The following is an 18765-nucleotide window of genomic DNA, read 5'->3' on the forward strand; positions in this document are numbered from 1 at the left end:
GGCGAGTTAGGGAGGGCGGCGGCGGGCGAGGTGGCGGGCAGCGGCAGCGGCTGGCGCTTTACTCCTCCGGGCCGGAGTAGCGCGGGCGGCGGAGGGGCCGCTCTCGGCGGCGGACCGGGACGCAGTTCCGGCTGGGCGGCCCGGAGGGGAGCGGAGCGCCGGGGTAGGCGGGTGCGGGGCAGCTGCGGGTCTGGGGTGCGGGGCAGCCGCGGGCTCGGGGAGGGACAGAGAGCGAGTGGCGGGCGAGTCGAGTGCGGCCCCCGGAATTTCTCCACGCCGCGGGTCCCTCTCAGTGAGGCCCAGGTGGGCCCACACCAGCCCTTGTTACACACAGAAACTATTTCCGTCTCACGAGTGCGTTTGTTTTTGCCCCTTCTCCCCTCAGGAAAAGCCGCGATGCGATCTGTAAGCTGCCAGAGTGGCAACCTAATGCCGTTGAGGACACTCTGCTGCTCGGCGAGGCACTGAGCCACAGCGTGCTTGGCAGCCGTAACTTGAGTTGGCGTCATCCCAACCCCTGTGTCTGTTGCTGCCCAAAGGGCTTTTCCCTGCAACAAGGTCCTTTATACCCGCAGCAGTTGGTAGCCTTCTTCTGGGTCCTGAGCAGCACAGGTGACCTATGCAGAAATGCTGCGGTACTGGGGCGAGATCCCGGTTTCCTCCAGCCAGGCCAACCGCAGCTCCTTTGACCTGCTGCAGCGGGAGTTTCGCACTGTGGAAGTCCAGGATCCCCCACTGCACCAGCCGTCCGCGAACAAGCCCCGTCCCACCACCATGCTGGACATCCCCTCCGAGCCCTGCAGCCTCACCATTCACACCATCCAGCTCATCCAGCACAACCGGCGCCTACGCAGCCTCATCGCCGCCGCTCAGGCTCAGAACCAGCAGCAAGCAGAGGGCATCAAAACCGAAGAGAATGAACCTCTGCCATCTTGTCCGGCCTCCCCACCTCTCCCCGATGACCTGCTTCCTCTGGATAGCAAAACCCCCAAAATGCCATTTCAGCTGAGGCATAGTGACCCAGAGAGTGATTTCTACAGGTGTGTTGGTATTTCTTTAGGTTAGTTCTTGGCTGAAGGAAAGCTGAGTGTCCTAAAATGTATATGTAGTTATGTTGATTCCCTCAGGCTGAAGGGTCAAGCAGTTGTATGTAAAGTATAAAACAGTCTTTAGAAAGGAAATACTTGGATTTTTCCAAGTATTTTTCCAAGTTGCTTGCTTTTGCTTCCCGTCTGTGAAATGTGGATGTGTGGTGCTGAGTTCTGTCTTGTTAGTGCCATGCTAAATGCACGTGCATGGTTTTGTCAGTGGTGTTTCCACAGTTTTAGTTACAGGATGTGAAGTCTCTTCTGTTCAGATCACTTGCAACTAAAGTTGTGTTACTGTAATTGCAAATCCAGAAAACACGTGACTGGGTTTAGGCTGTTCAGCTGCAGGTTCTGAAAAGATGATTTGATAATGTATTTGTAAGGTTTCAGTGGCTGAGGACTGTGACATGGTGACTATCATATTCCACCCAGTTTGGTGGGCTTCCAGTCAGAGCTGGAAATGAGCACAAGTGAAGGAAATTCTTGTCTCTGCTACTGGCTCCACCAGCTGGACAAAGTGTAAAGAAAATTTGTGCTTCTTCTACCTCTGCTGCCAGCCTTTGATTAAATAGTATTGCCACCACTGCTTGTCAGTCCCTCTGACAGGCACTGATTTCCCAAGGAGGTGTTGCATTTCTTGCAATATCTTAGAGTACTTTGTAGGTTATGTGCATTTAAATGAAGGGATTAATCCTTGCTACTATGTCCAGTAATGAACATTTTGAGGGAGAGGATAACACATTTTAGTTTTTAAAATGGGTAAATGTGCATCAATGGAATGTAATTTATCAGTTAAATCCCACTGAGATCTTTAATGGCCTGAGGTTGTATAAAATGCATTTTATTTAAAGATGTTGCATTTGGTAACAGAGTCTCTCTGAACAATAGAGCGATTCTTTAGTGCTGTTTCTGGAGGAACACTGTCATCCTTCTCAGAAGATACAAAGCAATTAGCAGATAGCAGAGACTGAAGGGAAATAGGGTTTTGTGAGAGTAGTCAGGGCCTGTGACTCCTGCACCGTGGCCCTGTGGTTTGTAGAACTGAGAAGTGTTCTGTTCTGTCCTCCTCAGTGCCTTCAGCTTGAAATTCAGTTTTCTATGGCTCTGGCCACATTTTGAGGGCTGCTTTGTCTTTCTGTTGCTCCTTCTGAGTTTTTGGGGTCCGGGTAAAGAAATGTTATTTAGTGGTCAGCCACGTGGGGGAGTGTAAGGACTGTGTTGTGGAAACTGGAGACAGTTTTGAAATGAAATGTTTTGTGGCTGACAGAGTGGATTTATAATGAGCTGCAGTGTATTCCAGAACTTAATTGTGTGCTTGCTAACCCAAACACATATATGCTTTTCCAGGGGGAAGGCTCTGAGTTGTTGTTGCATGTTTGTTCCTAACTGTTTTGAGACACATGAATTAAGAATAGCAACTGTTTTATAGATGCTGTTCTAGTAGCAAAAATGAAGTTCTGTGATTTGCTGATGCTTCTGAGTGTGTAAAATCAAATTAAAGCAAGAACATTCTTCCCTCTAATAAAACATGGTAATACTTAATTCTGCGCTGCCTTCTGAAATACAGTTATCAGAATTACAGTATTTGGATAAATCCATATTATAATTCTGGTTTTTTGGGTCAGTAGCCTGGCTCTGAGAAGTAGTGTAGGTACATTTAGATAGGAGAAGAAAGGAAGATAAGAGTAGCCAGCCTGAATCAGATCACAGCTTTAGTTAAGGTAGGCCTGTCCTCTTCTGTTTCTCTGTTACTCATTTTCATTCTTTGACACACCGTTCCCTTGTCTTTTATTTTGTTATCTCCTGGATTGGTTTTGGTTTTCCTCTGCCCCATATCTAACCCCTACCTCTTGTATGATGAGGAAGAGCTTAATTTATGGCTATTTTTGAGTTGGTTTGGTGTTATCAATCCCCCAAAGTCTGTACTAACAATGGTTTTATAATTACTACACTGTTCCTTCCTACAGTTTTCCAGACTGTTTATAAATATGTTAAAAAAACATGATAAAAAATATGTTGATTCTGGCACAGATCCCCCAGGGAGGACCTGGACTCCAGAGTGGAGATCTCTGATCTACTCACTTGTTGATAGATTTGGAGGGCTCTGGTAGGTTTGTGAAGTAGTTTTTACTGTTAAAAATAAGCACTCTGGGTTCTTTCTGAGCATATTTACTTGTGTGTCCTCTAGTTCTTTGAATTTCCCTGATGCACCAAAATATATCTATGCTTCACAGCCTGCAGTTTTCCACATTTCTTCTGAAAGTATTAAATGAAAATGTTTTCATGTTTTCTGTCTTCTGGTCCTCATGGGCCAAGGCAGTTTAAAGCAAGAGGAGACTGACCACAGCTATTCAGCTATTTCATCCTTGCATTCCTTTAATATTCTTGGATGAAGTACCATCTGGTCCTGGTGATGTTGCAGTTCTTGGAATGCACAATAAAGGATTAACATTTGGTTTTGCTTGGTGTAGAAATAGAAAAGCAGCTTAAAATGTAATTGATGAAGAATGAATAAGGAACTGTAGACTTGAAACTACCATTTTGACAGGAGACTCTTACCATATAACAGCTGCTAGCTTTTCCATCTTCTCTGCTCAGCTTCCTCAGACTAGCACGCATCCATCTTCAAAAGAAGCCTGACCTACTCATGTGTCTCTTCTTGTGTGTGCATGGTTGGGTTCTTAACAGATTTCTCAGTCATTTGGTCATTTGCATTCCTGGCCATGTTGGATTGCCTTGAAAGGTAATCTGTAAACAAAATTGGGAGCTTGCAATGGAAAGACAGCTCTTGGCAGAAGGACTTGTAGTGAAGAAATGTCTGTGCAGAAGTAGAGGAGTACATGTCAGTGGGATAGCAGTTTTAATGTAGGGAAGGATTTGGAGCAGTGATAATTAAAGTGGGCAGGAGACACTTCCCCTGATGATCTAAGTGCTTTTGCTCAGTCCATTTCTAAGCTGACTGGTCTGGGTTATGCCACTGAGACCCAATTTATTTTTACCATTATCTGTTGAGCATCTTTTGTTCATACCTGTGCAGCCTTCTGTAGATGTAGCAGAGGTATTTAAAAAGCGACTTACCCAGGATGAGGTGTAAAAAGGCTCTTTCCTGAAAGAAAACAACTTTCTGGTTTGAGTTAGTGTGCTGTGTTCTTTGGTGCTCTCTCTGACTAGTGTATCTTGTTTCTACAATGTTCTCCTTTATTTTACTGCTTTGGGAAAATGGCTCTAAAGCAGCCTCGTTGCAGCTCATTTGGTAGAAATTCAACTTGACAGCATAATGTTTCATCAAATTGTCCTGTTCTTAGGAAAAGCAGTCCCTCCCTCCATCTGCTGCTGGCTTATGCTCACCTAGGAGGGAGCAGGGCACTTCAGTCCAGTCCTGCAGTTGATTGAGCCTCAGCTGCTGATCCTTGTGCTGACTTAGTCTGTCCCCTAAAGACACTCAGATGAGAAAGGAGCCATGAGCTCCCCTTCCCTCCAAGAAAAACTGCCCTACAGGAGAGGAGCTTGGAGGGATGGATGGTGCTGCTTTTGTGGGGTGCCTCAATGTCATTTAACTGACTGACACAGAAAGTGGGCCTTTTGTGAGTTCTGAAAACTGACTAAATCAGAAAATAAGACACTATTTTCATGTCTTCTGCTGTAAAGCTGTGCATGTTTTTGGTAGTGGTGGGAGAAGGCTGGCCCTTGGGTCTAATGAATTTGTAGCTGGACAGGTAGATTTCTGTCTGGAACATCATCTGGTGTTGGTGTTAGACATACAAAATTGAAGAGTTGGCCAGTATTTGTGGTAAATTTCATACTATATATTCTGTAGAGGAGGTTGCCATGTCACAGGACTAATTCCCTGTCCTGCTAATCTCTGGTGACAAAACTTTAGGGATTACAGCACTCATGTTTACTTGTAGATATATGACTGAGACTTTCAGGAAAAGAACTAAGTGCTGCAGAGGGTGGCATTTTACATAATGATAATATCTGGATGGGTGCATTTTTGGTTCTATCTGGATGAAGTCTAGCACAAAGGCTCTCTAGCTATGATCATCACGGAAAAGAAGAAGTTTGCTTGTCCTTTTTGGGAAGGCTTGACATTAGATAACTGCTTTCAACATAAATGTGGCTACAGGACCATTTTTGTTCATGTGCATTCTTATCAGAGGGTACCTGAAAGTTAAAGGAGATGAAGAAAAGTTATTTTTGTTGTTGGTTTCTATTAACATCTACAACAATATTTCAATTTTTGCTCTCTGTTCTGGCTTTTAGTCATATTTCTCTGTTGTTTATTATGAGAAACAGGAAAACAAGAGAAGAAAACATAAGAAAAACAAAACCAAATTGATTGGCCTTACCAAGAGCAAGAAATGGAGATTTGGATTTGAGTACAGTACCTGAAATGTCTTTCTTCTCTGTCTTTAATTGATTAGATTTCAAGTTGATTATATGCCTTCCAGCATAGTGACCAAGCTGCATTTTAATGCTCACAGTTAGTTTCTTTTCCTCTAGGAGTTTAAAAGAGACACAATATTCTCTGCTAGTTCTGAGCAGTGATATGCATTACTGAATGGTTGTTTTACTCTGCTTTGCAAGTGGCTAAGTATCCTGCTTGGGATTGCCAAAGTTTATCCACAGTGTTTTTAGTGAATGTCTCTGTACTAATAGTAGCCTGGTATTCAGTTTTGGTAGCATAAGATGGTCTCCACTGCTGGCTGCTGGACAGCTAGGTCTGTCCTTTATATTAAAAAAGAGATTCTTTTTAATAGACGTTAATTTTAAGATTGTTTTCTGGTTGATTTTCTTTGATGGTTGTTTCTTTCTGTTGTAAACTCTTGGTCCTGGTGTTGTGTGAGACATATGGCTGTTTGTGAACTTAAGAATTCTGCTGCTGAGGTGGAGGGAGGAGTGAGGGAGATGCAAAAATAGTATGGGTGACTTTTTTTTATAAAGAAACTGATGATCTTTTAATTAATCTTGTCAGGGTGCCTGCTGTCTGCTTTGCAGAGTAGTTACATAATTGAGTAGAAATTGGGATGCTAATTATTTTCCATCAATTAATAGCTGGGATGAATCCATGACCTGAGATTCACATACTGTTCTTAATATCTACTTAGAAATGTGATCATATGCCACTCTTAATACAGTGTGATTCCCCCTTTATTTGAAAGTGTTGTGCTGGCGTTCTTAAAAATGAATAATCTTCATCCTGATAGTTCTAAGTTTCACCTTCCTTTTCACTCCTCCTTACTTTTTTACTGCAGTGTTTCAGTGTTTTACTGCTGTGTTTTCTGTGTGTCAGCTCTGAGGATCAGGGGAAGCTGAGGCTCTGTGGCCCAGCTTCTCAGTGAGACTGAAGGGTTCCTCATGAATTGTTGGAGATCAGTGAGAACTTTATCAAGCCATCAGTACTGTCTGTGTGCTGTTAAATCAGGTCCTTCTACTGGAAAGAGTGTGTGGTGATGCAGGGTAGCAGTGAGGACAGTCTCCAGTGTGATGTGGAAGATGTTGGGAGAAAATTATCAGAACAAATGGAGAGTGAAATCGTTAGCTCAGTTCTGCCCCTGGTGCTGAATGGAGTGTAAAAGAGTGTGTGAGTATCACACTTAGCAGTAATGGAATTTGATTTTTGACATTGATATTTGAAGTCCATGTTACCGACATGGGCAAGTAGATGACATGCCCTTAATTGTAAGTTGAGAAATCTGGTAGATATGTGTTTCTCCATCAGAGGCTTTGCCTAACTCCTCTGGGGAATATCTATTTGTTAACTCATGTTGATGAAAAATTTGGTTGGGTGGCTATAAAGCGAATGATGTTTGAAGTGCTCATGTCAGTTGTTCTCCATCTCCTCCATCCTGTGTAGTCACTCCTTCCTGCTTACCAACAGAGGAGGGAAATCTTAAACCCAAGACCAGGGAATGGTGCTTTATGGCCAAACTGGTCCAGGCCTCCTCCCAGGACCTTAGGTTGCATATGGGGATACTTCTTTCAGTGTCATGCTTAGTGGCTACAGGAAACGAGAGCAGAGAAACAGTCTTTTTGGCTGCAGTGTACCTCTATGAAAAGAATGTGTGTCCCATTTCTTGCTTTTTTATGTGTGTCTTTTGCTTTAGAAATTCCCATCTTGTCTATTCCAGAAGCCTTTGTATCTGACTATTAGGCCTGTGACATCAGAGATAATAAGGAAGAGCAATGTAATTAACTGAGAGGGGAAATTATTTGCATTTATGTTATTTAAAATGCTTTTTTTTGTTTGTGTCAAGGACCCATTTAATTCACCCATTTATTTCTCCAGGAGAAAAGCTCTTAGGTGGAAAGGGAGATGCTTAAGGGTTCAGAAGATTAGCATCCCACATTCATGAATCACCCAAAGAATCTTGTGGCATTAGAAGGGAAAATTAAACTTGGAAGTGCTGATTTGGAGGGAGGGGAAGAAGGAAAAGCAAATAAACACTTATTAGGTGGTGTTCATATATAACAGAAGCTGTGGAGAACCCCAAACCCCCTGCTTTCCCTTTGCACATCACCTTATTATTGACAGTATCTCTTCAACTGATCCAGTCCTTCAGATTTTTGCAAGTGTGCTCTTTTTGTCTTTCCTGTTTCTCAGAGGAAAAGGGGAGCCAGTGACAGAGCTGAGTTGGTCTTCCTGCCGGCAGCTTCTGTACCAGTCGATGGCCACCATCCTGGCGCACACGGGCTTTGAGTGCGCCAACGAGAGCGTCCTGGAGACCCTGACGGACATCGCGCACGAGTACTGCCTCAAGTTCACCAAGCTGCTGCGCTTTGCCGTGGATCGGGAGGCGCGCCTCGGCCACACGCCTTTCCCTGACGTCATGGAGCAGGTCTTCCACGAGGTGGGCATCGGCAGCGTGCTCTCCCTGCAGAAGTTCTGGCAGCACCGCATCAAGGATTATCACAGCTACATGCTTCAGGTGAGGAGAGCATGAGGGACCTGGCCGTACAAGAAATGTACCCCCAGTACAGTTGCTTATTCCGGAGTCTTACTGAGGGGAAATCTGACTGGAAAACCTGCTGGGTGTGGAGAGGAGTCATCAAGGGAAAGAGAACAGGAACTTTATGATTGGAAGACAGAGCCCCTTATTTGTCTTCCTAGTGAGACTACTAAGGATGCTCTACTGATGGCATGCCTGAATTTAAGAAGAGTCCCCCAGCTCTTGAATTACCCAGTCAAAATTATCAAGTAGAGTTAAAATCAGAACTGACCGAGGAACTGAATTTTCTCCTTTAGCAGGATATTTGGCTGGTTAACATTTTGGAAAACAAGTAAGCAGAGATCAATTTCTAGGCTGTAGAGTGGTTTGTGTTCGCTTAAGCAAGGAGTGACTTCCTTAAGCTTTAGGAGTGTAGGGTAGTATTTTGTGATGTGAGTTGTCTCACAGGGGCTACCTTCTTATATAAAAATAACATTCCAAAGAGTTGTCTTTGTTGGAAACATTCCTGCTCAAAATACCGGTTCTGTTCATTTTTGTTCAAATGGTTTTGTTGTCCTTTTGGAATCTGGGTTTTCTGCATTGTTCTGCTGCTGCAGTTCACTCTCACCCTGCAGCTGATCATTGTCTTAACAGTCATTGTTCTTTATGCAGGACTGAGGTCCACAGTAGCCCCTTTATTTGGAAGTATATCTAGAAGGGGGAAATAGGCTTTGCTATTCTTTTTCTTCCTTGCTTCTGCTGTTAAAAAGTCTTGCAATTTTCCTGAGCACAGGTCACTGACTGTTAGGTTTTAGTTGTGTAAACAAGTATTTGTTAGAAGCAGATGAAATCTGAAATGTTTAAATGTAATTGTTTGTTGTTGTTAATTTTCTGGAAGTGCAGGGTAGTTCTAAATCTGATTCCTGTATTTGTTTCACTGGAGAAAACTTCTGTGTTTTTTGCTGTGAATCTGGCAGAATATACTCAGGCTTTGCCCAGTGGGGACTACAGGGCTGTTGAAGATCTATAGCACTTGGTTTTTCATGCTGGGGTGAATTTGTTACTGTAGGATGGGAACAGTCTTACAGGTAAAACCAAAGAGTAAGACTGAGACATTTTGCTTTTGTTCCATGCTCTGTTTAAATTTCTGAGCCTCATCATCTCTGTTTACAAAATAACGGTGCTCATATTTATCAGTCAGATGTTAGTGGATTAAACCTCTTATTAAAGTCCCTTGTTACAGAACAGAAGGTGCACTTAAATGGAAAAAACATCTCTTGTGTAGCTGGTAAGTTGTTTACTTGTTCATTCAGGTCAGATGTTAATAATGTTCAGGGAACAGAGTGCACTGCAATGTAATTGCTATCAGAGCCTCTGAAGTCACTCTCACCTTTCTGGCCTCTTTTTCACCTGCTGATCTTTGACAGGTTAGCAAGCAGCTCTCTGAAGAATATGAGAAGATTGTCAACCCTGAAAAGGCAGCAGAAGACACAAAACCTGTGAAAATTAAGGAGGAACCTGTTAGTGATATAACTTTCCCCATAAGTGAAGAGCTGGAAGGAGATCTGGCTTCTGGTGACCAGTCTTTGCCTGTTGGAGTTCTTGGAGGTCAAAGTGAGCGCTTCTCTGCCAACTTGGAAGTAGAAGCTTCCCCACAGACTTCAGGTAGGGGTCTCTTGCTTCTCCTGGAAGCAAGAAGAAGAAATTTCTTTTCTTCTCCTGGAAACAGATCACAGTTCCTTGTGATCTTGTTTCCCCTGGTTAGGTTTGGATTTGTGTCCAGAGATTCATATTCCTGCAAACTTGAAAGCCATGTTCATTACATAGTTTAGGCACTGAATGAATTCTGGAAATATGAATGGTACTTGGGGATGTCCTCCATATTCAGAAATTACCCTGGTAATGACAGTCACTGTTTTGTGAAAGCTTATTAGTGACTTATGTGAAATGGGCTCCTGGGAATCCCTCCAACTGTCTGTACCCTAAAGCCTACTGTACTTGGCTGAGGCCATGGAAAGTGAAATGGTGAATGAATTAATGGGGTTGTGGAGACCACTCTTTTCCTCAAAGTGCCATCCCTTGGTGACATTGAAGAACATTGGTGGCAAGCATGGGAGAATCTGCTATGGCCATGCCTGCTTTATATCAGCATAGAAGTTTCATTATCTTCGCTCTTTGGTGAAGCTGAGCATCCTGGAATGAAAAAGAGGCAGTTTCAATTTTGCATGGAACCATCTGAACTCTGGAAGTCCCTGCAATAACTATTTCACTTAAAAATCTGGTTAAAAAACAATGAAGCTTATCCTCCTATTAACCCTAAGCTAAGTAGCATGTATAGTGAGGTTAGAGTATGCCTCTAAGTCCACTAGTGTTTTTGCATTGTTGAGTTTTAAAAAACATAAATCCATCTAATGTTTTTCTGAAAGCTCATACTGTTTTCCATGTCACCTCTGAAATGTAAACTGTTTGCAATATTGTGGGAGAAGGAGCAGCAGATTCCTCTGGCCCATCCAGGGTTGCAAGTGATTCATCTGGAAGGCTTTGTATTAGCATCTACCACTTGAGACCAAGAGGTTAGCATGCTAGCTGTATATTAAATGCCTCTTGCTTCTCTGATACAGAATTGATGTTTTCTAATTAAGAGTACAAGTGCTCTGTTCCTTCCTGAAAACCCCTCTTCACTTCACAAGAGCCTTTGGAGATCTCATCTGTGAGAAGTTCCAGTCTAGACCTGGGCAGGTTGGAGAGTTGTAATATCCTAAGGAGCAAGAAAAAGCTGCTGCAATTAGACCATTGCCATCTCAAAATGCAGGTGTGAAGCCTGCAGGGAGGGCAGAGAGGCTTCAGTGTCTGAGGGCAAAACTCTCATTACAGCTTTCAATGTTCTTCCTGTGTTTCTGTGGATGTCTGACACTGCCGTTGTGAGCTGGCTGCTTACTTTCATTGCAGTTGGGAAAATGGAGGCAAAATTGTTCCTTGTTCCTCCGCCTCTCAGGATAACGTGAAGATTAGCTTATTTCTGAAGTACTTTGAAGTTAAAGTGCTTTGAAGATGAAACATCCTTTGTTGATGCTTAAGTACTTTTAGTCATTAGTGACACTCTTAGTGACAGGTGACAGAGCTGAAAGGAATAAGGCTGAGCGATGAAGAGCAACTGATGAAGGAAAGACACAGTTTAGTTTAGTGAGCACCTTTGATTATTATGTAGACTGGAGCTGTAACTCTGGAACAGCATTTTAATGATGTGTCCATTGTTATTGAGAGACATGCATTTCCTTATGATTGACATAGGAAGGCTTCCATTAAGGTAACTGAGCTAATGTAGGCTGTGTTATCAAAAAGGTCTCATGAACCTTGGTTTTGGCTAAACTGATCTGGAAAAGATTCCTGACTTCTTCATAAAGGAGAATTCTTGGCACAGACACATGTTGGAGCATTTGTTCTCTTTGTAATTTCTACTAATAATGGCCTATTGTTACTAGTATACTGATAATAGGGAATGGTCATAGGTTTGGCTCAGTACAAGAGCTTTGGTTGTGCTTTCAAACTGTAGCAGTGCTCTTTGAGACTTGAAGTTTGGAAAACGTATTAAAATGGTTTCCTATTTTGTTTGTTGTTTTTGTAGTGGGTCTTTTTGTTGTTTTTTTTGATTGGTTGGGTTTTGTTTTTTTTTGTTTTGGTGTTTTTTTAAATTTTCTACTTGAGCTTAACCCCACACGAGAGAGAGAAGATTTCACAGTTTATTCAGTTCTGGTCTGTTTATGCCCATCTCAGCAAGGAGACCAATTAGTGTGTTTTTAATAGGATTTTTGTCTCACTTTAAACTTAAACAGATACAATGCAATCTGTAATTATTTCTCTTGGGGAGAAAACATTTGCTGTTATCAAGGAATATGATTTGGTAATCTTGTACAGAAAATCCTCAATCAGTGCTCAGATTGCACACTAGTCCAGAAATGTTTTATAAAAAAGTGAGGCTGGGAGGAGCTATTTCCCAGCAGGGCATCTGTGAGGTTGAGCCAAAATGATTTCTGTCTGTTCTGCTCAAGGATGGGATGAGACTTGTGGGTGCTGAGTACAAGGAGGCAGGCAGGTGGCTGACTGCAGCTTTGATGTCCCTGCATTTCAGTGCTGAAAGTGGAATTTGGGATTGTTCATCTACCTAGTCCTCTGCCCACTCACTTCACCTCCCCTGCAGAAGCCCAGGATGTCTGACAGTTGCAAAGTCCTCATAATGACTTCTGGACTGCCTCAGAGTCCTGCTTATGCAGGGTCTAGTCCATGTGCTGTTGGTGTACTCACTGCTGGGACACTCCTTCTGGAGAGTGATGTGGAATTGTTCCTCATGGAGAAAATCACGTGCAGGCTAACAGTGAAAGGATACCAGCATATTTTTGCAGTGGTAATTGCTGGACTATTAAATAAGTCAACAGATATTTTTTTATTGATCACAGTGCTTGGGTGTGTTTTGTTTGTTTTCCCCCAGCACAGTTAAACTGTGGCTTTGCTTTTGCTCCATCTCTACCTTTGCTGCTGTCCCTTGCATCTGCGTGCTGTTTGTGATTTATCTTTTTACTCAGTTACTACTGTTTGCTTTTTCCTTCTCTAGGGGCTGAGGTGAATGCTTCCCCACTGTGGAACCTGGCACAGGTGAAAATGGAGCCACAGGAAAATGAGGAGGCGAATGTACATGGCCACGGGGTTCTAGGCAGTGATGTCTTTGAGGAACCAATGTCAGGCATGAGTGAAGCTGGGATGCCACAAAGCCCCAATGGCTCTGAGAGCAGCTATGGTTCTCATTCTGCTGACAGCCTGATGGGATCCTCACCTGTCTTCAACCAGCGCTGCAAGAAAAAGATGAAGAAGATGTGAAAAGAAACAGTCTTTTTATTTAGTGCTGATGGTGTGCAACAGACACTTGAAAGGAACTAGTAGAGTACTGTGATGATTCCAACACAGGGCTGGCCCTGGTGTGTGAGGGACCTGCATGAAATGATTATGAGAGGTTTGATGTGTAGCTCCCCTCTTTGCTGGCTTCTGTACTCCATCCTGATTGATGAGACTGAAGATCACCCTTTGCATTTGATGATGGCATGGCTTGCTTTGTCAGATTCATGAGGAATGTGCCGGTGAAAAGTAGTTGTGAGGAGATTTTCCAAGTTACAGAACCATTGAATGCTTTGGTTTAAAGGGACCTTGTGGCATTTCTAATCCAGCCTCCTGTTCAGGTCTCAGCCAGTTAGAGCAGGTTGCTAAGGACTTTGTCCATTTGAGTAGCTACAAGGATGGTGATGCCAATTCTCTCTGGACAACATTTTCCCATCACAGTAAGAAAAACAATATATCTGCATCTAGTTGGAATTTCCCATGTTCCAGCTTGTGTTCACTGCCTCTTGTTCTGTTATTGTTCATCTCTGAGAAGAGTCTGACTGCCTTCTCTAACCCAGTTATTAAGGGATTATATACAATGAGATCTCTTTTTAGCCTTTTCTCTTCTTAAATATGGAGAAACCATGTTGCCTGAGCTCTCCTTACTTGTCCTGTGCTCCAGCCCCCAAACTAGCTCTGTGACCTTCCACTGAAATTGCTGCAGTGCCCTTGTAAAGGGGGAGCACAAAAATGAATGACATCCTCCAAACTCTATCTCACAGTCGCTGAGTAGAGAGGAACAACAATTTCCCTCAGAGGGCTGGCTGCCTGCTTGCTGGCTGTTGTGGGCAGCAGGAGAGTCCTAAGTCAGGGTTTTAGTTGGAGAGCTGTCACTGAGGACGATGATGGTGGCATAGGAAAGAGGCTGTAGTGTGGTCTCACAGTGCCATTAGCCAGCTCCCTCAGTGCCTTCACGTTCAGCCTGTTGGTTTCAATGGGCCTAAGTTCTCACTAACTTAGTCTTCCCCTGCTGTAGGCAATGCTTTATTCCTGTATGCTGTTTGAAGGCTTGAGGACCTGACAGGCCTTAAAGCAGAACTTACAGTGAAAACAGGTGAAAAAGATGTTGTGTACATGAGCCTGAAAGTACAAAAGCATCCTTTGTTACCATGTTGTTTGCATTGTTGAACAGTAAACCATATTTTATTTAACCTTCCTTTTGCTTCCAGTGTACTTAAAGAAGGCCTTCTTCTTACTTCTTACCAGTTTGAACTCCAGCTGAGCTTTGGCTTTCCTAATTTGCTCTGTATACTTGGGCTGTGTTTCTGTATCTCTGCTGGCCAGCCCATCATCACTTCTACTTCTGTGTACCTTTCTGTTGGTGTTTGAGATCAGTCAGGAGTTCCTCAGTCAATTTCTGCTGTAATTTCTGTTTGTCAGAAAGGACTGATTTTTTACTTAGAGAAGGCTGTCTTTGAAGATAAAGGAGCACACTTGGGTTCCTTGGGGTGGCCAGGACAGAATTTCCCTTGTGAAGTTCTGCTGAGACATTCCTTAAATTAAACAAAATATGTTAACCTGAAGGTACAGGACTCTGTCTTGTACACATTTCTCAGGATTTTAAATGCCACAGTTCTATGTCTTCTGCAGCCAATACATTCACATTCTCCACCAATTCTTCCAGCAGAGCTTACTCCCTAGTTGATTACTTGATCATCTGTTCAGGGAAGTTGATGTGGTTTTCTGGAGAGAATGAAACAGCTTTTACTAATGGTGTGAGCCTGTACTGGCAATGCAAACTTTTCCTTTGCTGTCATTGGATTGAGTGCAGCAACTTCAGGCTGGCTGAGCTTTCATATTCAAGGTTGTTATCTTGACAGCTTAGTCTGAAACAGAATCTATTTTGCTGCTTGCTTTTATAGCTCAGCTGACTGATGGAATTTTTTTTGTTCTTCACAATCCTCAGTTGATCAACTCAGTCTTTAACTTGATTCAGTGTGGCTCTCTCTCAAAAGAGCTAGAATGAACATGAATCAAGAATGAACAGCCACTTAAACTGGCTTTATACCTGTAACCCCTTGGGATGGTTGAGGGAAATTTAGCAAACCTACCATTTATCTTTACAATTGCAGGTTTATCTTTTGAAAGAATGAGCTTCAGGCATAGTATTTTTGTTTCTGTATAACATGCCTGGCCTTAATTCTTTTTTCCTAACTGTATTTCTCTTCCACTTTATAGAAGTGGAATCCAAACAGAAAATGTCTCAATGTCTAATAAGAATGCGTGACCATAGGCTTTTATGGACAATGGAGTTAAAATTGTCCATCAGAGTTTTAAAGGTCTCTCCTGGGGGGTAAATTCTCACTATTTTAAGCCTAGTCAGTAGTAGAAGAGCATACCAGGAAATCTTTATTTTGATTCCCCCTGAGTCACCATTAGCCAAGCTGCAATGTCCCTGTTTTCTCAGCTGTAAAAGAGAATAGTAATATTTTCCTTTTAGAAGTGTGTTTGAGATTTAGTTACTCTGCAAGAAAAAGGTGCAGTAATCATTCAGAGAGTTTTGTGAGAGCTGCAAGCTTTTATTCCACTTCAGTTGGACTGTTGCTGGCTGGAGAATGCTTAGATGGTCACTGAAATGTCCTGTATGACCCAGATTTTAAGCAAAACTGCTGATCACAAAGACCAGCACAACTCTGCTGTTCAGCTGTCCAGGTACAAGGAAGGCATTTGGGATGGTACCTTCTCACTCAGCTTTATGTGTCTACATCTAAACTTGTTCCTTTGGACCACACTTGCAGATGAATAGAAATAATCATTTCTTAGGTCACTGTCCTTTTGGCCTTGAGGTAGAAATATAAAGCAGGTTGAATGAATGGCATTTTTAGAAAGGTCTATTTTTACTTTGTGTGCCCATGAAGTGAGTTCAACTTGACTACCTCAGCTGAAGACATCCACACTGTCAGTGTATGAGTTAAGTGATGTGACTTAAGCCTTTCCTGGATGGGAATCAGAGACTTCCTCCTGCTGGGCCAGTGCTTTTTCTTTTCTGCACATTTAGAGCTTGCAGTTCAAATGGTAGTACAGGGCTAAGAGCAGGCTGCCCATCTCAGCTAAACCAGCAGATCCAGCATTCCCCACAGCACACAGAATGTGCCGGGATGGGGCCCTGAGGCTCAGCCTGATTTGCCACCTGTGTCTTTGACACTGTGAGAGCACCTGTCGTTGGGCCTTTCTCTGTAGGTGCTTTGCAAACTGGTTCTTGTAGTAGTGTTCTTGCAGCCAGGTACTTATGCAAAGTCCATTGCACTATTTTTGGGAGCCAAATGACAGAGTGACTGCTGCCAGCATCGCTTGCTCATTTGCAAGATTTCAAGTGGGCTAAAAATGAAAATATAGTGTTCTCTAGGGCTTTGGTTAAACCTCATAAGTGTTAATCTTAAGTGCTTTCTCTGTATTGTTCATGTGCAGATGTTCTGTCTTAACTTTTTTTTTTTTTGTGATGTTTTTTATTATTCCACATTCCTTTTCCACACCCATTTCACCCTGTAACACGCACTCTACAACAAGCCAAGCCTGAGTACTTCAAGTGTATTTAAATGCAGTGCATATTCACTGTCTTTTGAGTCAGCTGTGTTGTTGCAGTGTAAGGGAGAAGTGCTATTGATTCTCTTTGGGATGCATGTTTATGCAGAGGTGAGAAACCCATCAGCATCGCTTATACACTTAAAAGTGCAGGCAGAGTAATAGCTGTACCTCCTGTTGCCCCACTGTGCTAAGGGTTGCAGCTGACTTTTGTGTGCATGACGTTTCCTTTTATGCATGTGGAAGCTTTACCTTCTGGGTGAGCCCTTCGCCTCTGAACATTTATGGTTCTTATATTTTCAGTGGCGTTGATCATGCATGAAATAGTGAAATTTAAAAACTAGCTCACAAAGTCAGACACAGACTATATGCTCTTTTGATGAATCAAAGAAGATTTTGCTAGGTGTTAATGCAGCCTTGGGCAACTAGTGAGGTGTGTTCATTGACCATGTTATCCCCAAATTTCAAACCACAGTGAGATGATGCAGTTGGTTGGAATGAAGCTCTGCTCTCGCAGCTGCTGTTCCTTGCTGATGGCTGGTGAAGCACTCTGCTGACCCACCTGCTTCAACACTCTGCAGTTTTTACAGTTCTTTCATCTTTCTCCTTTGCTTTCCAAAAGTGGGTGGATGAAAAATGGGAACAGTGAGTATTGACCATGTCCATATCCAGTAGCATAGATGTCTTACAGTGATTTATTTTGCCATGATTGAAATTGGTAGGAGCTTTGATATCAATTTGGAGAGCAAGATCTGTAAATTACTTGGCTTTTGAAGTGTTTTGCATAGGAATCATACAGGATTGTAGTTGAGAGAGTGCTGTGTATCATATTCCTTTTCCCCTCTAGCAATACCTTTTTATTCCTTTTGAAGAGTTTTGCCTGCTATCCAGTAAAGTTCGCTGTATAAATGGCAGTGTAACAACTTATGTGTACAGATTTATGTCAGACTACACTACCTAGTGATTTAATTCCAAGGCCATCCATGATAATTTGAATATGCATAATGCTGTGCAGAAAAAGAGATGTTTGCTGCATAGAAATGTACAATTTAAAAAGAAAACAGGAAAACAAGATTAGGTAGGGTAGGTGAGGCCAATCTGATTATGTGCTCAGTTCTGAGACTAATGCACATGTTATGTGTGAAGGATGTTTTACTTAAAATGTTTTTGTACACGCATGTGAAAGAAATATGTAACTTTGCTTTGTGTTTATATGGAACAAAATTACTTAGAAATATTTCAGGGTTGGGTTTTTTTTTTCCTTGCTCTCCTGGAGAGAGTTGCTTTGTAATTTCTAAGAAAATAAATAAAACTATTCAGAAATAAAAATTCGAAAGGTGTTGTGTGTGTTTTTTGGTTTTGGAAATGGTGCTGTGAACACAAAATCCATTCTTGGGGTTCTGTTTACCTTTATGTGGGATCTGGAGGAGACATTTTGCAGGCCTGAGTAAGGTACTGGGATGATGTATCAAGCTAGGAAGACAAGAAATGTTATTCAAGGGTGTGGCCAGGGAAAATGGAAGTCTTATTTTGCACAGGTGCCAGTGCTAGTGAGCCCCTGAAGTGATATTAGAACCACAGTGCTACTATTGGTATTCATCCAGCATAAGCAAGTGCTGTTTCTGGGGCAGCTACTTATATACACTTCTACTACTTATATTAACAGTACCTAGGAGCCCTGCTGCAAGCCATGTGCTTTGCTCTTTTATGTGCTGGTCTACTTATTTTACATTCTGCCTTTTTTTTTTTTCTTTAGACTGCAGTGAATGAAGCGCAGTGTGCTTTCCCCTCTGTTCTGGCATGGCAGGGCTGAGGAGGGAGGTTTGAAGCTTGCTAGCCCTGCTAAGCAATTGCGAATAGCACACCCTGAATTAGGATATTGGCCGGAGAGGGAATAGTGCTCGCTTCCCATCACGCCTGTGCTTCAGCGCAGTCCCGCACAGCTGAGTTGGTGTCCCGGTCCCTGTCCGGGGCTGCCAGGACCTGGAGGCAGAGGACAGAAATCCCCCCGTCCCATTGCTCCCCACCAGGTCAAAGCCTGAGCGCTGGGATCGCTCTGCTCCTGCAGCCTGGGGTGCCTGTGCGGCAGGCTCGGGATCAGCCGGCAGCCCGGGTGGCGGCCCCGGGAGCCTGGGGATCCCGACGCCGAAGGAAGCCGTGCCCCGGCTGCTCCCCGGTGCGGGCTGCGGGCGCGGCGGTGGCCGCGGGGCGGTGCTGGCCGCTCGCCGCTGCGGGGCTGCAGCCCAGGGACGGCCGCTTGCGCTGCAGCCGCGGCCTCTGCGCTCCCCCAAACTCCA

At 43.3% G+C, this 18765-nt stretch overlaps 1 protein-coding gene across 1 annotated transcript; it reads left to right on the forward strand.

Annotated features, from left to right (window-relative positions):
- The first annotated feature begins 131 nt into the window (after positions 1-131).
- On the forward strand, positions 132-17791 carry SUPT7L (SPT7 like, STAGA complex subunit gamma). Its single transcript, XM_066546536.1, has 5 exons — positions 132-163; positions 386-1040; positions 7693-8017; positions 9445-9682; positions 12627-17791. The coding sequence occupies exons 2-5, from the start codon at positions 628-630 to the stop codon at positions 12887-12889; spliced, it is 1239 nt and encodes a 412-aa protein (XP_066402633.1). The 5' UTR covers positions 132-163; positions 386-627; the 3' UTR covers positions 12890-17791.
- Positions 17792-18765: the final 974 nt, after the last annotated feature.

The sequence above is a fragment of the Molothrus aeneus genome, chromosome 3 (genome assembly GCF_037042795.1).
Source record: "Molothrus aeneus isolate 106 chromosome 3, BPBGC_Maene_1.0, whole genome shotgun sequence".
NCBI classification, from domain to species: domain Eukaryota; kingdom Metazoa; phylum Chordata; class Aves; order Passeriformes; family Icteridae; genus Molothrus; species Molothrus aeneus.